The following is a 20,653-nucleotide window of genomic DNA, read 5'->3' as shown; positions in this document are numbered from 1 at the left end:
CAGTGACTGCACAAAAACGCATCATATTTTCAATTAAATTTTGTACATCATAAAAAAAAAATTCCAGCTCTATGACAACAAAAATGATCAGTTTGACGATCGTGCGATGACCATTACTCTTTGTGGCAGGGAGGGTAGGAAAGTGCTTCCCCCTTTAGCGTGGACAAGTCATTTAAAAAATATAGATCAGAAGCATTTCTGCGATATTTTTCTACAAAAGACCGTTCTGTGACATGGGGTGGGGATGCCCTGTCAAGAGTTCTGAACGAATCCCTTGTGTCTTGACACGGCTCCAGTGATAACACACTCGAAATAATAATTTGGGAACAATAAATATTTTAAAAGGTCTTGGCTCTGGTCACCTCTGGTAATGGCACACCAAGAGGGCAAATGTCTCCTTCTTTCCTGCCGCCGGTATATACATTATGCTGGGAAGCACCCAAGCTATAAATTGAACCCGTGCAGATTACATCTGCAGCACACCGAGCTGTCGATTTTCTAGAATTAAAATATATTCACAAAAATGTAGTTGAGCGTATTACATTCACCTCTTCATAAGCGTTCCTGGGATAGAATGCCACTTCATATCAAAACAAAATTTACTTTTTGCTGGTGCTTCAATAACACTTGGTCCTAAAGTTTCAATTTCCTGGGTTTCATTGCCTAGTATGTTATATTGGAAAAACAATAAATCTAAATGCTAATAAATTAAAATATGTCAGACGTTATTTGAGAATATCCATGAAAACAAAACTATAAAAAATGTATTATCATAATTGCAAATCCTCAAGAGGACATGTGAAATAGATTTCTTACATAGACCGTAAGAAGTTTACCGACATCCATATTACACAAATCCTGCAGCTATAACGAATGAGCAATACACATTATTCCAGCATTCTCAAACGATTTTCTTTTCAAAAGAATTGCACAAACATGCTTAAAAGTAAAGGGTTCATTTCAACTTCAACTGAGATCCTACGTGATTTTAAAATGACACTGGACACGCGTGTAAAAAAAAACATTTTTGAAATGGAGTGTGCTCATCGCAATAACGTTCCCCCTGACAGCCGGTTAGAAACACATTCCTGCCCATAATAGAATGCCCCAAAAAAATCTTCAATTGCTTTTCCCTTGCAAAATTGTTTTTATATCTGTTTGTGAACATCGGCACCGATATAATCGTGCCTTATCACCGAGTACTGCACAGAATATCCCACAGCTACGGGCCCTACGACACGCTGTGCCAGTACTTTAATTGTACAGAGGGGAGAGATAAAAATACAGATCAGTCGTGAAGCAATATTTTTGTCATCTCTTCGCTACTGCTGCTGCTTGCTGCCTAAAATACAATAAACCAGTAAAATAACGAAATGTACATTGATAATATCTCAGGTGTACAATAAGTCATGTTAAGGGTTTGTAGTAAAATAAACAAATGCAAACTCACCGAGCATTTTTACATTAGCGTGCTTGGGAAAACCGTGTTGCACTTGCTGTTTGTTTAATGTACAGCCCATTGATAATCCACTGCTGGATGAAGGCCTCCCCATGGCCGTTTGGGTCACGTTGATTTCCATTCCTCACCACGCTCATCAGTGCCGGTTGCTTATGGAGGAGTGCACCCAGGACCAGTTTGAACATCAATCGCCACTGATGTTAGCCGTGGCTGGTAATCGAACACAGGCAGCTTGGTTCATCGTGCAGTGTGCCAACCACTGCGCCACGCATACATAGGTGAACGCAAATCAATTGTATACTGATCAAGATTGGACTCATCTTCTTGGTTCTTTCGGTAAAGTCACGTAGAATGGAAATAATAAAATAATAAAATAAAACATTATAAGATAATTCTCACGACGTTTCGGCCACAACGCAAGCAGCCGTCCTTTAAATCGAAATTCAAGATTGGACTGTTATAAAAAAACAGACTTGGTTGTAGCATATTCTTAGGTTTTTTCGGTAAAGTCACGTAGGTACTTTACTGAAAAAACCTAAGAATATGAATCCTTGCAGTCACGAAAGCTTCAAATCTAAAATTGGTTGTAGCAATGGCCTACCCAGGCCCTCACCTGAATATTAGTCCGGTAATCTGGTTATGGTGACCGACGGGATCCTGACAGACAGCTCTTATAGACCACTCAAGAGCTGTTTTTATTCCATTATCTACACTTGCGAAAAATCACATCAGATTACCGAAATTATTTTCAGGAATCCTCCAAAAATTGAAATTCTTAAAGGATTCTATAGTATCCCTTATGGAATTGTATATATGACTTCCACTCATAAATACAATAATCCATTAATATTATTCAACAGAATACCTTTTCAAGATTTTATGAAATAAACAAAGCACTGAACTACATACTGTAAACGGGGCTAAATGATTCCGCAGTGCCACACTATAATCCCAACCATCTAAACTTCAGTGGCGAGTGGTACCTGAACCACCGGTCCAGGGACCCCATCCTTGACCAACTCACACTGACCAGCATGGTTTAGCATGTTCAAATAACCCCTACGACCCACAAAGTGTGGAATGACCTTCATCCTGTACTGACTAAGTACTTTATAATGTATGTATGTTGAACGTCTTTCACGCTGTACGTAGCCAACCACACTAATCGGATAACTATTATTTATCGCATAACTATCATTTACTTTACATATTATATATGCCCAAGTGGTCACCAGATAAAGAAACACTGGCTCCTGCTACGGAAAAGCGGAATTTCTATCTCCAACTCAGAGGGACTGCGATCCCCAAAACTGGTTTGGGCAGGGAGACATTTGACTTGAATGTGCTGTTTATATACTGTTTTTACATATTTAAAAAAAGACCCCCGTATAGCCTCAACAGACAGTTGGGGAAAGTGCTATGAGCAAGCACCTATGAAGGCTGGCACGGCACACGAGGGGGTGGGTGGTCAGCACCACGCCCAATCACCTTTGTCTCTCTGGTGGTGGTGTTAACACTTCGGATCAAGTACTAATTTTAAGACCGAGTCGACCTAGGAGAGGCCCAGGGCTGGTGAACAGGAATCGAACTCGGATCACCAGGTTCATAGTGCAGTACAATAACCAATGTGCTACTGTTCCCCATTACATATATATATACACACACAGACACGCACAAAGAGGGAGGAGGCAATGTTTCAAGAGAAGAAAATTAAAATATCAGTACTTGTATACCATTGTGTATTGAGTGTGTCCAATGCAGTCCTTCAATACCTCCAGAAGGCCGAATTGCAAGGCTATTTTAACGGGATTGCAACATCGTGATTTTTTTACGCTATTCAACTAAGGTTGAGAGTGTTAATGCATTATCCTCTGTCTGTAAGGATAAGCCGACTCACTTTTCACAAGAGTTAGAATGATGCATTTAACCTGTGCGTTCTCTAATGTGTACATTCATCTTCCTGTCTCTCAAAGTAATTGTAAGCGCGCACCTCTCCACGTTTCTAAAAAAACACGTTTTCTTTCCTTTATTGGTGAATATCCATGTCACAGCAGGTCATATTAACAGAGGTGTGGACTCGAGTCATGTGACTTGGACTCGAGTCAGACTCGAGTCAGACTCGAGTCATGAATTTGATGACTTCAGACTCGACTTGGACTTGCATAACAATGACTTTGTCCCACCTCTGAGGTGTGGACTCGAGTCATGTGACTTGGACTCGAGTCAGACTCGAGTCATGAATTTGATGACTTCAGACTCGACTTGGACTTGCATAACAATGACTTTGTCCCACCTCTGAGGTGTGGACTCGAGTCATGTGACTTGGACTCGAGTCAGACTCGAGTCATGAATTTGATGACTTCAGACTCGACTTGGACTTGCATAACAATGACTTTGTCCCACCTCTGAGGTGTGGACTCGAGTCATGTGACTTGGACTCGAGTCAGACTCGAGTCATGAATTTGATGACTTCAGACTCGACTTGGACTTGCATAACAATGACTTTGTCCCACCTCTGAGGTGTGGACTCGAGTCATGTGACTTGGACTCGAGTCAGACTCGAGTCATGAATTTGATGACTTCATACTCGACTTGGACTTGCATAACAATGACTTTGTCCCACCTCTGAGGTGTGGACTCGAGTCATGTGACTTGGACTCGAGTCAGACTCGAGTCATGAATTTGATGACTTCAGACTCGACTTGGACTTGCATAACAATGACTTTGTCCCACCTCTGAGGTGTGGACTCGAGTCATGTGACTTGGACTCGAGTCAGACTCGAGTCATGAATTTGATGACTTCAGACTCGACTTGGACTTGCATAACAATGACTTTGTCCCACCTCTGAGGTGTGGACTCGAGTCATGTGACTTGGACTCGAGTCAGACTCGAGTCATGAATTTGATGACTTCAGACTCGACTTGGACTTGCATAACAATGACTTTGTCCCACCTCTGCATATTAATCTGTAAATTTAAAATAATACATCTGAGGACAAAGGCAAGTTCGACAGTGATATAGAATCCATGTGTGTGTGGTTTTGTGTCCTTGTTCACGTGGCGAATGGGTGGTGTTACCTCCAGCCAAGCCACAACAGTCTGCCCATCCCAGAGGGCAAAGGGCAGGCCCTGTCTCCGGGCCTCCTCCAGTAACTCGTGCCTGGACGCAGTGAACACAAGGGCGAGAGATCGATGTACAATTTGTAAGAGCAACGGGATGCAACAATGGTGTCACGGTTAGCACACTGGACTTGCAAATCCAAGAGGTCACACTGGTTCAATATCTTGACGAGGCAAATGAATGTGAGCATTTCTTCTAGATTTGAAGCTTTCGTGACTGCAAGGATTTGTACTCTTAGTTCTTTCGGTAAAGTCACGTAGGTAAAAAAATAAATTTAAAATTAATAAAAATAAAATAAATCCCCCCCCCACCACCTCCCCAACCTTGGTCCACCCAGCAATAAAAATGGGTACACCACAACAGTGAGTCGATGGGCAGGTCACCATGGCGGGGTCGAGAATTGTGGGTACTTCCACCTCGTCTAAGAATAGTGGAAGACTAGACCGAATGCTTGATTGAGAGAACTGCCTCTTGTGAAGGATCGTTCCGCCGTGAGCGATGGGTGCAAATAATCGGTGACTCCAGTCATAGCCACATGATAACATACAGGAGAGAAGCACAGTTGATGGCGGATGACGCAAATACATTAATGTGTTTGGCTCTGACCTGTAAAATGCACACCAATGTTGGGGTAGAATTTTCTGTGCCCAATTGATAGCATACGCGATAACAAGTAACCAAGACAGTGCCCTGCCATGTTAGCGTCATACCGGGGCATCTCATTCCAAACCAATTTTATACAGATAGACTCAAGTACCATTGAATTACATTTTGTCATTCATCAATGTGCATAACATAATGAGAAATATACAACGCAATAATGAGACTGCTATTACATTAGATAATATTCAAACGAATCTTTACACAATCTCTGTAAATTGTTTCATAGAGATTGGTAAACACAGTCTTTCGAAGAATATGCTTACAGATTGTGGAAGGTTTTTTTAATGAATAGAACAAAGACAAGGATTACAATTATTTGGAACTTTTAAGCATGTAAAGTTTCCATTATAACGCATTGTTAATCGTGAAAACAAATGTTTCAGAGTGAACGTGTTATTACTATACGCACATACGTCTGCTAAAATACAGGCACATTGCAATCTCCATTATTACTTTGATTATTGATGATTCTTATACCTATTTAGTCAGGTCCAGTGAATGTTATTTTTTATCAAAATACGTGACACCTTCCTGGCACAAATCTGCCACCCAGGAAAGCCTCACCGAGTCTCAAGACGTGATCAAAAGTGTTCTGCAAAGTTTTCACAGTCGAGGTGATGTTGACCAAGTGTCGTTCCCAATTGAGTCATTTTCAGCGGAGAGATCGGCTTACGCACAAGATAAAGATGACTTGTGTGCCTTTGCAGAACCATGACGGACACCAGGCAACATCAGGAGCACGTGACCCAGCAGTGTATAGAACACGACTAAACTACTAAGCTATAAACTATTTTTTATTATACCGGGCAAGGCCAACTGGGCTATACATCTCTTTTTCAGAAGCGACTTGGCCACAAATGATAGCCCAATGAAGTGGCTTTATCACGTGGAAATTTGCGAAGGAAAAAAACGGAGGACCTGGAGAAATACCACACGACCACGGGGAGAACATGCAAACTCTCAATATACAATATACAGGTGTCAAGGTGGGGATCGAACCCACGACCTCCTGTATACCAGGCAAGGTAGTTAACATCTCATCACAGTGTTCTCACGTAATTAAACGGCAAGATTGATATTGTTTGCTGATACCACACGTATATAATAATGTTTAACTTTTTGCTCTTTTTATGTCCTTGGAAAAATGTGCTTAATTTAAAATAACCATTAATTTTTATCGATGAAGGCAGTAAAAGAAATACGTTAAGTAAACATGGCACACTCTCACAAATTTAATATGCACTTCCACGAAGCTTAAATATTCGGGTGAAGGTTATTTCACTTGTGAGCTCTCTTATGAATGTTTGTATTCATTATCATGCAGTCGTTGAACTTCATTAAATGTGTGAAATATTAATTTGAAAGCCGACTTCTCCCTCCCGTCTCCGAGTTACACATTGAGAAATGTATTCTCTTGTAACATCCAGTGCTTTTCAATCAGCAGAGACAAACAACTATCAGCACGACTTTCTTTGATCTGGTGACACAAGCAAAAGAAAGAACAGGCAAATCTGTATTGAGAAGTCTAATTATGTAAGCGTTTGACCTTGCAAATTGATACGTGGGTCCTCCATAAGCTCCATTCATATTAGATCACGAGGGATTAAGTGAATGGTAAGATCACTGTTCTTCATAACAGCCTGCAAGGGCAATGAGACAAGCAGCTGGGCCTTTCATTTTAGATAAAGATTTATCGGCCTTAGGTAGTGCCGGTAATGTTATATTGATTAAAAAAATCCCACCCTCTATGCTGCTGTCCATATTGAACAGACTGCCCGAAATCTTTTTTGTAGTCGAGGCTGCGATCCGTCCAGTGATTTACCCATCACTCTCACGGGCAGCGCCAACAGCCCCGCGGCAGTTAAGAACACTGCACAAGTTTTCAAATTATTAAACAAGTCTCGTGTCCATCAAAAGCCAAATGGGGGCCCATAAACGTAATTCAGAATGGACTCTCGCAGCTCCTCCCGCCCAGTCTCAGTAAATGAAACGCTGATGCCCGTACCTCTCTCGCCACACGGCTGGAATCATTAATTAGTGTCTGTGTTGTGATTTTCAGTGCATACGTGCGTGTGCGCGCGTGTGCACATGCGTGGCGAGCAGTAAGTGTTGAGGTTAGCGCGCCGCGCTACGAACCTGGCGACCCGAGTTAGATTCCTGCTCACGGCCAACACTGGGGGCGATTATCTGAAAGGGTTCTGGGTATCCCCTAGGTCGACTCAGCCTCAAATAAGTACCTGGTGCAGAATGTAACCATCGCCACTATGGAGACAAACCTGGCCATGGTGCTGCTCGCCACCCACGCCCACGGGCGCCGTGTGTGTTGGCCTTCATAGGTGCTCGCTAACAATACTTGCCCCAACAGTCTAAGGCTATACGGGGGATCTTTTTCTTTGTCTTTTATGCTTGTGCAAATGTGTCTGCGCGTCTGCCTGCCTCATGGTTTCGCAGTGTGCTCGAAACAAGCAGTACGTTTGATTGCTAACAGGTTCTGCGATGGGAAAAAAAACCCACAAGCGATTGGCTAGAACAAGTGATTGTTAGGTTTGCAAATGAACGTTAAGTTCCTGGTCACAGAAAATGATTGTGGAATTAGCACTCAATGTCTTCACTATAGCACAGTGCATTTGGGTTTAGGGTGGGCGCTGACATTTGCATTTCCTATACCTCTGTTAATGATAGAGAGCATTAGCAAGTTGCAGTTTTAATTCCAGCCACTAAATTAGACCAAACGATCCCACCATTTAATGTGATAGTTTTTTTTATGAGCAATGGACTGCTTTGCATTAATGTTGAACGAAAGGCCATGTCTGTAGATCTGAAAAGAACCTTTCCTTCGCGGCAACAAGATGGAATTCACGATAGGAACCGTGAGATGTTTCATGGTCACATATTAATAAAATAATAAAACAAATTAACGACGTCATTTTTGGCCCTGAACATTAAAAAAAAATCCAAGTTACTTTGACTTTTCTTTTTGTCAGGCGTGAACACCGTTGCAGCACTAAAGTAGAAGCTGGAAAGATTTTCAATGTTTCACTTGCTTTATAAAGGTTGTGAGAACACGATTTGAATGCATGTCATTGGAATAAAAATGCGTGTGGCAAACATGGTTGCTTACGCGTGAAACAAAATTCTTAGTTTGGTAAATTAACAGAGCAGTCACAAGTTTTACTTTTAACAATTAATAAAAACAATTGTGCTGGGTATTCTGGTGTGGCATATTATTTCCATTTCTGAAAACACACCCAAAGCACGTTTCCAGAAAGTGATATCTATTTCAAGGCACAGTGACGAGGCACTCTACACGATAGACACAGGCGATCACACCTCCAGGATTATACTTTAATTTAATAATTCCACAAGCGCGAATACTTTATTAGTAAATGCCCAGATTGTGTGTGGAATGTCTTTATAGATGGGGCAGTCACTAGAGCTGGGAAAATCTCGCGGTACGCAGTGTTGAATCACAATTTGAGGTTTTAAAATCGCATATGATTCCGAACAATATTATGGGAAAGGTGGAATCATTGATTTGTGGGAGGCCCTGGCTGCATGGGGCCTGGTGTGGCTTTCAGGCAAGAATGGAGAACCCATGGGGGCTGGTGGGCTTAATGCTATCACCGTGGAAACGTATAATCAATTCCTATGTAATAAGCCACTGAAATGTATTGCACAGGAATCGGACATACATTTAAATGGCCAATGCCAATGTAATACTTTGAAACTTTTTATTTAGCAATTACCAATGGAAACATATAGAAAATGCATATGTAGCATGCTTCAAGAGTGATCATGCTCGGTATCATGGTGAATACAATCCTGCCATCATTGACCAGAATCACCGTTGAAACATATTTCTGATAGCTGTGTGCCAGCAATTGGCATGATTCCACCTCGATTCCAGCATGGTGTAGAGGGCAACACGAGCGGAGGGCTGGTGGAACTATGATGGCCGAGTGGAGGCCGGCCCAGGCACAGTCCTTACACCCATGCCAAAGGCACGACTGGGAGACACAAGGCAGCGAAACCTGGGCCGTACACGGATAAACATATGTGTGTAGAGCCATGGCCGTAGCCTAGCATCTACATGGGGCAGATATGTAAATACACTTAACATTAAACACAGCAAGTAAAGTGTATAATTATAAGGCATGCCCAACTGTTTTGTAAACGATTCATCGTACCATCTGTTGATATTATGGCTTCTTGTGTTTTTCGATGTGTGATGCTCACAGCTTACCGATGAATTTCGATTTAAAGCTTTCGTGACTGCAGGGATTCATCTTTCTGGTTCTTTCGGTAAAGTCACCCCTTCCAACCCAGCTTAAATATACGCTCCAATCGTGGTGGTGTTTCATTCAGACGCTGTCTCCCCGACAGACCTGGTCTTCACCTGAGGACGGCTGCTTGCGTTGTGGCCGAAACGTCGTGAGAATTATTAAATGTTTTATTTTTATTATTTTATTATTTCCCTTCTACGTGACTTTACCGAAAGAACCAAGAAGAAGCTTACCGATGATTAATCTTTCCATATTGATGTAAATCAGTTTTCTTGATTGCAAGACCCGCAGGCCACTGAGAGCCCCTGGTGGCCTTTAGTGCAGCCCCTGACGTGTGGCCCCCGACGATACACACCACGTGATAACACCCCCGTCGTGCTGCTATCAAACCCCAATGCTTTCAATCAAATGTGTAGCGGCCCTCACACTGATGTCTCAATCGGCGAAAGTGGCCGCCCTCTGAAAATTACTCAAGAACCCTGATGTAAATAATGGTTTCACTCTGTTAGTGCCAATTATATTAGGCATTCGTGAGCACACGCAATCTGACAACGGCCGAGAGCATCTGCATGTGAATTTAATGCGAAATCAAAAGTAAGTATCTCCCTGCTAAGAAAAGCATGAGATGTTCATCTCCAGTGGTGGCTGCGAGCCAGTGGTGGAAATTCTACATTCCTATGGTATGATGAGTATATCCTCAACGAGAAGGCAATTTGTAACTCGCACAATATTTCGCAAATATTAAGGTTCGTAACTGAGGCGCACAGCCAAGCTTCGTGTCATTTGAACGCCAGGCGAATGAGGTGGGGCCTTTAAGTGTCTCTTAAAAGTAGGAGTAGATTGAATGCTGCAAATGTGAAGCGGGATAGAAAAAAAGGATGTACTTAAACTCAATAGCTGCCACACATCAAATGCCAAATCATAGAAATGCAGCTACAAAAGCCCATAAAAGGCATGGCTGGATAAAATATGTGTGAGGCTTAATAACACAGTAGTGTTATGCGAAAATGTTAGGGAATTATTTTTGGAAATTCCTGGCTTATCAAAAACTGAAGCGTGCGACTAAGCATCTCGTTACATGGCTAGCAAAAGAGCCCGATGCGATTCACTGTTGCACCCTATCAGTCATGTCGGCGTTGATTCACAGGGTGACTTTGTGTTACCCTATGAACCTCACTCATGCCAATCGATAATTAAGACAGCAAAAACACACTGGTGGGTCAACAAGTCGAACAAAATCATTGAGGCTTACACGTTAACAGAAACATATAAAATATTGTTCGAGGTTGAGACGGTGTTGGTGTTGTGCTAATGCCCAGATAAGTGTCCTTTACTGCTAAGCTCGTCATAGTTTAGCAATCAAACCTTTAGGACGGAGCAGTTCAATCATCAATTCGGGCTCTAATTGCCAGCTCAAGTCTATTGCTTAATTAGTATTTGTTAGCAAATTTGTTACATTCTCACAAGTCTTTGTTTGCTACTAAGCTAAAAATAATGTAAAGATAAAAATATAAACTCGTAAAATTGCCAAGTGCAGAGAGGTGCTTACTTGACAGGTGATACAAATAAACATCAAAGCATGAAACGGAATTAAATATTATTAAACAGATGTTCTATTTCATAATGAGTTCATACCATAAAAGGTAGATGATTGCAGTTCTGCAGAGTTGTATCCAATTTAAAGAAAACCATATTTTATATGTATAGAGGCCTCCACTGTGTATAAAATCACCCAAAGGTTATAATGACCAGTAGCAATGTCAAACTGACCTCTCAGAATGTTTTTCACAAGTGACTGTGAACAGATTTCAAGGAATAAAATTGATTTTTGGGAGTTTTATTTCTGGTCGCGCACGATTGAAAATCGTATTGTTCCATGACCTCTAACCTGAACTTTTTTTTCTTTAGTCTGAAATCAATAATATTCACTTCTTCAATAGTTGAGTAAAAACTATTATATGATTCTTCTTCTTGGTTCTTTCGGTAAAGTCACGTAGAAGGGAAGTAATAAAATAATAAAAATAAAACATAATAAAACAATTCTCACGACGTTTCGGCTACAACGCAAGCAGCCGTCTTCAGGTGAAGAATGAGACACTGCCAAGCTAGGAGCTTATATATAAGCTGAGTTGGAGGTGGAAGAAGAGCGCCTTCTTCCACCTCTTCCACCTCCAACTCAGCTTATATATAAGCTCCTAGCTTGGCAGTGTCTCATTCTTCACCTGAAGACGGCTGCTTGCGTTGTAGCCGAAACGTCGTGAGAATTGCTTTATTATGTTTATTTTTATTATTTTATTACTTCCCTTCTACGTGACTTTACCGAAAGAACCAAGAAGATGAATCCTGCAGTCACGAAAGCTTTAAATCGAAATTTATTATATGATTACCTAAGCTTAAAAACAATACACTAGGAATTCAGTGTATTGTTCTGTTTTATATTTCTAAATATTGTTGACGTCATTTATTTAATTGCTGTTTCGATTTTTTTTTCCCACAATCGGGAGCCTGTTACTTTCTATAGGTTTTTTTTACTGTTTAGTCTCTTTATATTTTACCCAGGTCTCTTTTGAAGAAGAGGCATCTGCTCGCAACGAGCTTTTACTTGCTTTAAAGACAGACAAGCAATCATGTTCATCTTCATGTCCACAATGGGATGTGATGACAGATGCTGGGGCACAATAAGGCTTGACAAGCAGACGTAAGCATGTCAAAAATACTTTCACTTCCAATGTCTCAACAGCAATTACTGGATAGTGAATAACGTACAAATTTAATTCCGAGTAAACGCATGCACTTGTACCTTACTTTGTAACGTGATAAAGGCGGAGCCCTGCACTCCCTTGCTCACGTCACTGCTGGCAGAACGGCCTACACTAGAAGCAATTCTGGAGAACCTCTCTAGAGGGTGGAAGTAGCCACACTTTACCCCACCACACACCAATTGCCGATTGACTAACTGTGCTGTGAACCTATTTACTGTACGGAGGGGGGGGAGGAATTTAAGAAACTTGCCCAATTGTTGCAACAGGAGAACGAAACAGTAACCTCTAGATTTACAACAAAAACTCAAAACATTTTTCTAAAACACTTCCTTAAAATAGAAAAATTTATAATCGTGATTTTTTTTTAACCCGAAACCTCACCAATTATATTTTCAATATTATTGTATATTTATTATATATGTAATCATGCTTTTATGTGCTATGAAGGGCCACTGCCCGACACATAAATATAACATGTATATATTTGTTATATTTTACAGCAGTGCCATTGGCGAATGTATTGATTTTGTTGTTATTATTTGAGCTTGTACGCTGCTGCCATCACCAAACAATCTGTATTGCAAGTCCACCGTGCTAATCATTATACCACGGCAGACTAATACACACATATACTTGAACCTTATTTTATATTCCACCTATACTAATTACCAGCTGAGACTAGGAGGAAATGCAAGACATGCTACAGAAAGGGGTGGAGGTACAAATATGTAAACATCTAAACATAAATCGGTGAATATAAAACAGAAACCACGTGCCATAATATAACTAACATTCAAGATTTGGAATATATTACATTTGCAGAAAATATCCACGGGCATAATTACAACAATTTATAATTTAATTTTAATAATTAAGTGGCTGTACAGCGCAGTGGCTAACGACACAAACCACATTATTCGCAAGGCTTGGCCACCGAGTGCTTCGGTCATATCTCAAACTCTAAATCTGAAAATGAACTGCATTCAGTGAAGCACTGATCTTATGCACGTGATTTATGGTCACTAAAGCAGGGGGGGGGGGCAATGAATGTCATTGGTGTTCCCCTGGAAATCAAACTATCGATTTTATACAAATTGCCACAGAGCATGTATACACTGGACTACTTGGTACCAATGCCATGTAGCATATACCACGTTCTACATATGTATACATAAGTGTCATGAGAACTAGTGTGGTTGTCCTACAATACTGTTAAATCTAAGTAGGGACTGGCACACACCAACAGAATGTGGATTAAAACGACAAAGCTGAACACAGCCTAATGCCGATGGTCAAAAAAAACAGGAAACCGCTTTGACACGTGCGACTTTTTAAATAAACACTGAACGCTGGCACTAAGATGTGAACTGGCTGACTGAATGGCAGGGCTCCTGTGAGGTTCCACTCACTTTTTCTTGAGTCTCCGGTCCCGTTCCGCTTGGGTGCCCAACTTTGCGAGGCCAACACCCTCCGGAGAGCCTCCCTCACCTTCAGCCGAACCCCCTGCGACAGAGAAAGAGAGTCCCCATTTTTCCCCTGTAGGTTGTCGCGGTTGTGCCGTTTGTTTGGGTTGATGTTTTGCTCCGAGTGCTCGGAGCAGCGTCTTCAGGAAGTAAAAACTGCCGGCACGTGGAGGAGGTGGAGCAATAACTTCGGACACCAGGTCGGGCAACACGAGGCCCAGCCACAGAAACATGACAGCGAGCTAAATGTTCACTTTGGTATTCGTCAACGAGACACACCTTACAACACAGCTTACAGAGGCATCACTAAGTGTAGCAGATGTGGGTTCTGATGCTCTAATTAATGAGGTTGTATGTCCATACTTGACCACATTAGCCATTGTCGTTTGATGAAGGGGGGACCCAGGACAGGTTCAGGTACTTTTCACCAATGATATCAGCCATGTCTGGGAATCAACTGGGTTGACAATGAAGTGTGCTAACCATTATGCCACTGCTCCACCCTCCAACAATAAAGTTGTAATTGGTTAGACTTATCGAGCATGTTCTTTTATTTTAAAATAAGACATGTTAAGGATGCTTATCATAATTCAGACATGATAGTAAAACAACAACCACGTTTCTGAGAAAGAAATGCATATTATCAGGGAGGAAAATAAACAAATGATGAATTATTCGTTTTTTCAAAATTGTTATGGCATCTACTGACACATCTTCCAAATAAGACAGCCACTGCAAGCGACAAAGGCAATTCTGCGCAATATTAATCGCAGAGCAAATGAAGAGAAGCGAATAACAAAGTGAGCCTGCGTTGGTTGTGATGCACGAGCACAACTGATTATAATCTTCTAAAAAAGAAAAATCCCCTCAAAATCTCTGCATTGCAGAAGGACCCTTGGCCAATATTAAACATTTGTCCTTTTTTAGTGGCAGTGTGACGAAAAGCTCATTTTGCACACAAAGCACCGCAGCCATGCGCACTCGTTTTGCCGGCACGCACTTGGCGACAGCATGATGATGATGATGCAGACAGAGCCTCGGCCACACACATCTGACGTGGCCGTCACGCGGTGGCTGAACGCACCAGTGGGTGGGACCGGCGGAGCTTGGTCAGCATGGGGATGAAGCAGAGCACGGGGGGCCAGGGTGCATGCATGCTTGCTTAGGGCAGGCCGGTTCAGCAGGTTTAGGGAGGCTGGTTGATAATGGAGCAACGTAGCCGTGCACAATGCATTTGTGAACCGACACGGACGCTCATGCACACGTTTCTTTCTGCACAAAACGTTCAGTAATGTGTCGGTTACTTTTGTGTAATGCTTAGCATGCAGTGCCGCGTTTAATCACGGATCAAATGACAAGTAACCTTAAAAACGTATACTCACAGTCGCCTGTTTGCATAAAAAACACAATCAAAGAGATGCTCTTAGCAATAAAACATCTCGGTGCATTACATGTGTGCTTAACGTAGCGTCGTCATCGCTCGCTCGTCAAATACGACTTGCGGGGCCTTGTTTGGAAGCAGAGCCTTGAATCATGGGAAGTCGTGCATGATCGCTCTAATTATGTTAACATTATTATTCTGGCTGGGTGGCACTGTAGGTGGAGAGCTCTACTCGTAATCAGAAGGCAGATATATTCAACTGGCAGTTGGTGGTTGATTCAGTCCACCATCCCTCTGGGGTTGATGAAATAAGTACCAGTTTGTAAGGAGTCTTGCATGGTTATCCTACATATCCCTTACCATGGAAACGTAGCATTCCCACCACTAGCCAATAGCCTCCAATGGGGACGAGCACCACCCCTTTTTGCTCATCTCAGCAGATGGCCACTTTACAATCTTTATTGGACGATTTTTTTCAGCTCCTTTTTGATCCGCTGCTGGATTAAAGATTTCCCATGCCGTGTCAAGCCATAGGGTTTGATTGACCATAATTTACCATGCTGGTGAGTACAGGTTGGTGAAGGAGGGGAGGACCAAAACGAGCTCAGTTATCACTGACCACTGATGGTAGCCGTGGCTGGGAATCACAATCAGGACAGGGAATTGAACTCACACGTGTATGTGTAATCAACCACTGGTCATAATTCGTTGAGTTATCTAGCATATGAGCTGGACATAAGAAGTTGGAATAATCTCTGAGTGTGTTATTCAGGGCAGATAAACACAATATTCTGTTATCTGCATTCACATGGCAAATAGTTTAAAAAATAATGTTCCACAGCATCTGTAAACAAGGGCTCTATAATCATATTTTGTTCATGTAATACCACGACATCCAAAAGCGAACAATAACACCCATCATAGTATCCTCATTGGCGTACAGCTGCTGAGAAGCATCGCACATTTCAGAGGTTTAGAAGCAAAACGTCTGCTATGGCAAAGATAGCTGAGCTCCAGTACCGCATAATCAACTTTGAAAGTGCATGGAATGCACACAGTCTGGTCTTGCCAACACCAAATTGGATTTTAAATGAGGTTTGGAAATGTGAACCCCATGGCTGGGCTTCAAGGGACCAATGCCTCATCTCAAGGGAGAAATCATACCTGCAAAAGGTCACCCCAAGTAGTGGGGACATTATGTAAATTCACTGCGAAGGTAATAGAAGTTTTTGGTGGGTACAATTATCACCTTTTTTTAGTATTGAAAAGTTGCGAGGCTCTAATCGCGGTGTGAAACGGCCCAGCGGTCTCGCGCGGAGGGCTCGTGGTTCGAGCCGAGAGGGCCACCCCGATTAATAACATGGCTATTGTTTCGTTAAATACGCGCCGTGCGAGCGGACATTAAAGATTCCCCGTGACACCAATTCGCAAGAGTGGGCCATTGTGCACCTGGCGTCAGAGACCAAATATTATTTAATAAAACGTAAACAAAAAATGATACTGCAAATGATTAAATGCGATTTTACAAAGCAATCACCAGTCCCCCCCCCCCCCCCCCCCACTGTGAAAAACTTCTTTTTCCTCATGAGTCTTGAGATGCAGTGATGGGTTTCTTGGGTAAATAAGTGTAATAAGGAGGGTGTCAGTCCGAACTTGATGACATTAATGAAGAGCAGGGGGGAGGGGGAGGGAGAGCCAGCCATGACACTCAGTGAGGCTTTGCTGAGTAAACAAGGAAAAAATATATACATTTCTGTATTACACAATGTATGTGTATATGAGAAACTATTAACGTGTTTTGATCATATTTTGGCCACGTAAAAAAAAAACACCCATAAATAAACACAAATAAATAATCACATACCAAATTTCTATAAGCACCTCATTATCAAATCTTGTTTTACTGCTTGTTGCCAAAGTGTATTGGTATGTTTGTATTTATTTGCCATATCCCTTGGTACAATGAGAGTTGAATTTAAGATTATGCTATGCTGCTTAACACCACTATAAAAAATAAAGTGAAAATCCTTTTATCCGAATATTTTAAGGACATGGGTAAACTTACACAATATAGTTAACACTGCCGTGTGAATCCATGACAACGGATTACCAAATCCATTTATCTGGGAAAAGAAAGATGAGTGTAAAAGAAATAATTTTAGAAATTCTAAAGGAATTACAAAGTATTGTGATGGTGCATGAAAATATACCCCTATCATAGTAAAAAAAAACAATTCAAACATTGCCACAGCCAGATCTTCTTGGTTCTTTCGGTAAACTCACATAGAAGGGAAATAATAAAATAATAAAAATAAAACATCATAAAATAAAATTCTCACAGCGTTTCGGCCACAATGCAAGCAGCCGTCCTCAGGTGAAGAAACAGAGCTGTCGGAAAGACAGCGTCCTAATTTTATTTTATTATGTTTTATTTTTATTATTTTATTATTTCCCTTCTACGTGACTTTACCAAAAGAACCAAGAATATGAATCCCTGCAGTCACGAAAGCTTTAAATCGAAATACAGCCAGATCTGTCAGAAGGTCTGACACAAACCATACATGCGCTGGTATTTTCTGGGGCTAAAAATGTGATTTCTCAACCATTGCCTTACGTCCGCATCACTGTCGCGTGCTACGGATAATAAAGCTACGTAATTGGCTCTTACACAATCGATGACAACTACACATGTTCGTGTCCGTTACGCTTTGTTTGTACTTATAATAAGCGGCATTCTCCACCCTCCTTTTCATAAAAAAACCAAAGTCAAGTCTAGTTGTCTCCCTGCTCAAATTGACATGCAGCAGCACGTTTCCCCGATCCACTGGTGGAAATCCCACATTCCGATGGTGGAGGGAAAGTCTCGAAACCACTCAACATCACTGTTGAATTCTCACAAAGCGGTACTCATTTTAGTGAGATGCGAGAGGGACGAGCCCTGATGACCGGGTTTTGAACTCGCATCCTTCCCGTTATTCGTTTAGCACTCTTACCCGCAGTGCCACCCTGCACAGGAAAAAACGATTATTCAATTGAGTTGTTCTCACGTACTCTGTGATGAGGGCACGCATGGTATACCATTGTCATAATCTCAACGCGGTTGAAGCCCGGCTCGCCATTTTTAATTACACTCACCACAATACCCTAAAGCTGGAAATGTGTCCAGTCATGAGTCATAAAGTGGGGATTCCTGATGGATCTTGGTCAGGAGGCAATGAAACGAACTGAATTGGAACGGGTTAATGGTGCTTTGGAGTGAGCCAGAAAATTACGAGGGTTGTGCCGCTCGACCACAATTTACCATGACATTACACGAATAGATTTTACCACAATATGGAAATAATTGTATTGCTGTATAGTTTTTATGACCACGACACAAAATTACAACTACGACAGGGTTCTCTCTTATGTTCTATATATCAATGCAGTTTTAGTATTTTATATTTTAAACATCAAAACATAACAACGGCCAAATATGTAGCTATGTTAAATAACACACGCGTGTAAACAGTGCAGACGAACGGCTCAACAACAGAACATGTTACAATCTCAAAACTAAATTTTAAAATGTTTAGCATCCTTCTTTGCACATGCCAAGACCGGCACAAATTTTCCACAGGCTTTTATAACCAAGACCCCAGAGACCCGCCGTTGAGTTGATGACCCATAAAAGAAAGAGACAGAGCATTTGTCCAAAACAATGGACAGCCATAAGATAAAGGAGCAGCTCTGCCCACCTTGGCCAGGTGATGCCAGCTCCTTGCTGGGTGTGAGAGGTCGCCCTTTTTCTTTCTTTCCAAACAAGCGGCCAAAGGACGACTTAATGCCCTTCTTTTTAGCCTTGTGCAGGGAGTCCTGGCTGCTGTTGCTGGAGCTTGGGTTGCTGGCTCCGTCCTGCAAGCCAGACGACCTGCTCACAGCAAATCACGTTCCGGGCACACGGCAAAGGGAAAATTGAAACGTGATCTCAAACCCCATCCGACCACCACCGCACGTCTGCCCCATTTACGCTCGTTAGTGGTTTAATGTTTCCCATTCAACATTCGTCTCCCATGCATTGCAATTGTGTCAGTTGGCTAACGGGAAGACATTCTAACGCAAACCCCAATGGCATCCTCACGGTAAAAGGGAATCACGGTGGAATGTGAACGGTTGCCGGGTGCTTCCATGCGTTTTAATGATGCGGAGGCAAGTACACTGGCGGAGAAGATCGTCGCCCGCTCCGTGCTCTGTCACTCCCACCCAGACACTGTTCGGACTATAATTCAACAGGACAGTGCGATTTGCCTCCGTCAGCAAAACGGATAACCCTACTCCGAGCGGGCACCTTGCGGATGACCAGCGCCTACATGCCTTCCTCGGCCTAAACAAAAGCGCCACTGCAACGCAGCCGGCGCGTTCGGAGGGGTTTCTAACGGCGCTGCCCTTTACCCTCGGATGTCCTCTTGGCTGGCCGAGTGCAGAGCTTGCGACACGCGGTCGAGGCGGCCAGACCGCGGCGTCTGCGGCGGAGACGTCTCGCACTTTATCGTGGCTTTGTCCTCCCGCGCATCGTCCCGCGAGCCGGCCGGCTGGCGTGGTGGGGGAGGGGTGCGGCGGGGGGGGAGATTGAGGGATGGACGGAGAGAGGGTCGGAGTATTAGATGCGAGGCTGTGACTATGAACATCCCTCACATGGGTAAAATTATAGAAAATGATTTTGATACTGCTTTGGCGGTGAGGCGCAAGCACAGATGACAAAAACGCAACAAATTTGTCAATAACTTTGCCCTAACGAAGAAAACATATATGATAGGTAACTTGTCTGGACATGGTCCCCCTCTTTATACAGAGAGCTAGAGGGCCCAAACATTTTGAGCGGATGATAGTTGGAGACTGCATTTCTGTCGACACCATGGGGCCCTGATAGAAATGTAAATTTGGGAATGTTTCATTTTGAAATATTCATCTAGAAATATTCTATTTGGTGTGGAGTGCATTGTCCCAACTTTAAACATGACTTCTCTAAGCTGCACGTGAAACTATTGCCGAATATCATAACACAATTGACCTCATAATCTTAGAATGGAGCTATCTACAGGCAAATAATTTCAATTTGGAAACTGTCACTCGTCACCGGCTCTTGGTGAATGTTAATGCACACATTCGCAAGGCTACACAAAACCTAAACAAAATGTAAGCCAGTTGACATAAGCACTTTCATAAAGTTCTGGTAACAGCTGTCAATCATTGAGGGGATAGTATGCTGTGTGCCAACAAAAGAACGGGTTCCTCTTGCCTATATAAAAAGGCTTTATGCATCTCCATTCTATCCTATCATCCTTCTCTTTTTCATTCCACAGAAACCCCTTGCATTAATATCACACAACGCTCAAATTTATGACGGCCCAAAGATGCAACTAACTATATTGTGCTCCACAGAGATAGAAATCGTACAGTTTCCTGATGAGTTTCAAAAGCATATTTTGCATTTCATAGATTTTTTTTCGGTCCATTCATTTTGAAAGAGAAAATTAATATA

At 42.2% G+C, this 20,653-nt stretch overlaps 1 protein-coding gene across 13 annotated transcripts in view; it reads right to left on the bottom strand.

Moving 5' to 3' along the window:
- LOC133350332 (liprin-alpha-1-like) overlaps positions 1 to 20,653 on the bottom strand; it is a 351,308-nt gene that overhangs the window by 49,414 nt on the left and 281,241 nt on the right. For all 13 annotated transcript variants that reach the window (XM_061564572.1, XM_061564571.1, XM_061564574.1 and 10 more), the window contains 4 exons: positions 19,564 to 19,703; positions 18,870 to 19,042; positions 13,698 to 13,791; positions 4,538 to 4,619 (listed from right to left, as the gene is read on the bottom strand). In XM_061564572.1, coding sequence (XP_061420556.1) covers positions 4,538 to 4,619; positions 13,698 to 13,791; positions 18,870 to 19,042; positions 19,564 to 19,703 — 489 coding nt within the window. The remainder of the gene's footprint in view (positions 1 to 4,537; positions 4,620 to 13,697; positions 13,792 to 18,869; positions 19,043 to 19,563; positions 19,704 to 20,653) is intronic.

The sequence above is a fragment of the Lethenteron reissneri genome, chromosome 33, assembly GCF_015708825.2.
Source record: "Lethenteron reissneri isolate LAM-NWPU_2019-01 chromosome 33, ASM1570882v1, whole genome shotgun sequence".
NCBI classification, from domain to species: Eukaryota; Metazoa; Chordata; class Hyperoartia; order Petromyzontiformes; family Petromyzontidae; genus Lethenteron; species Lethenteron reissneri.
Note: the sequence above shows the minus strand (reverse complement) of the source record. Positions and strands in the feature narration are given on the sequence as shown.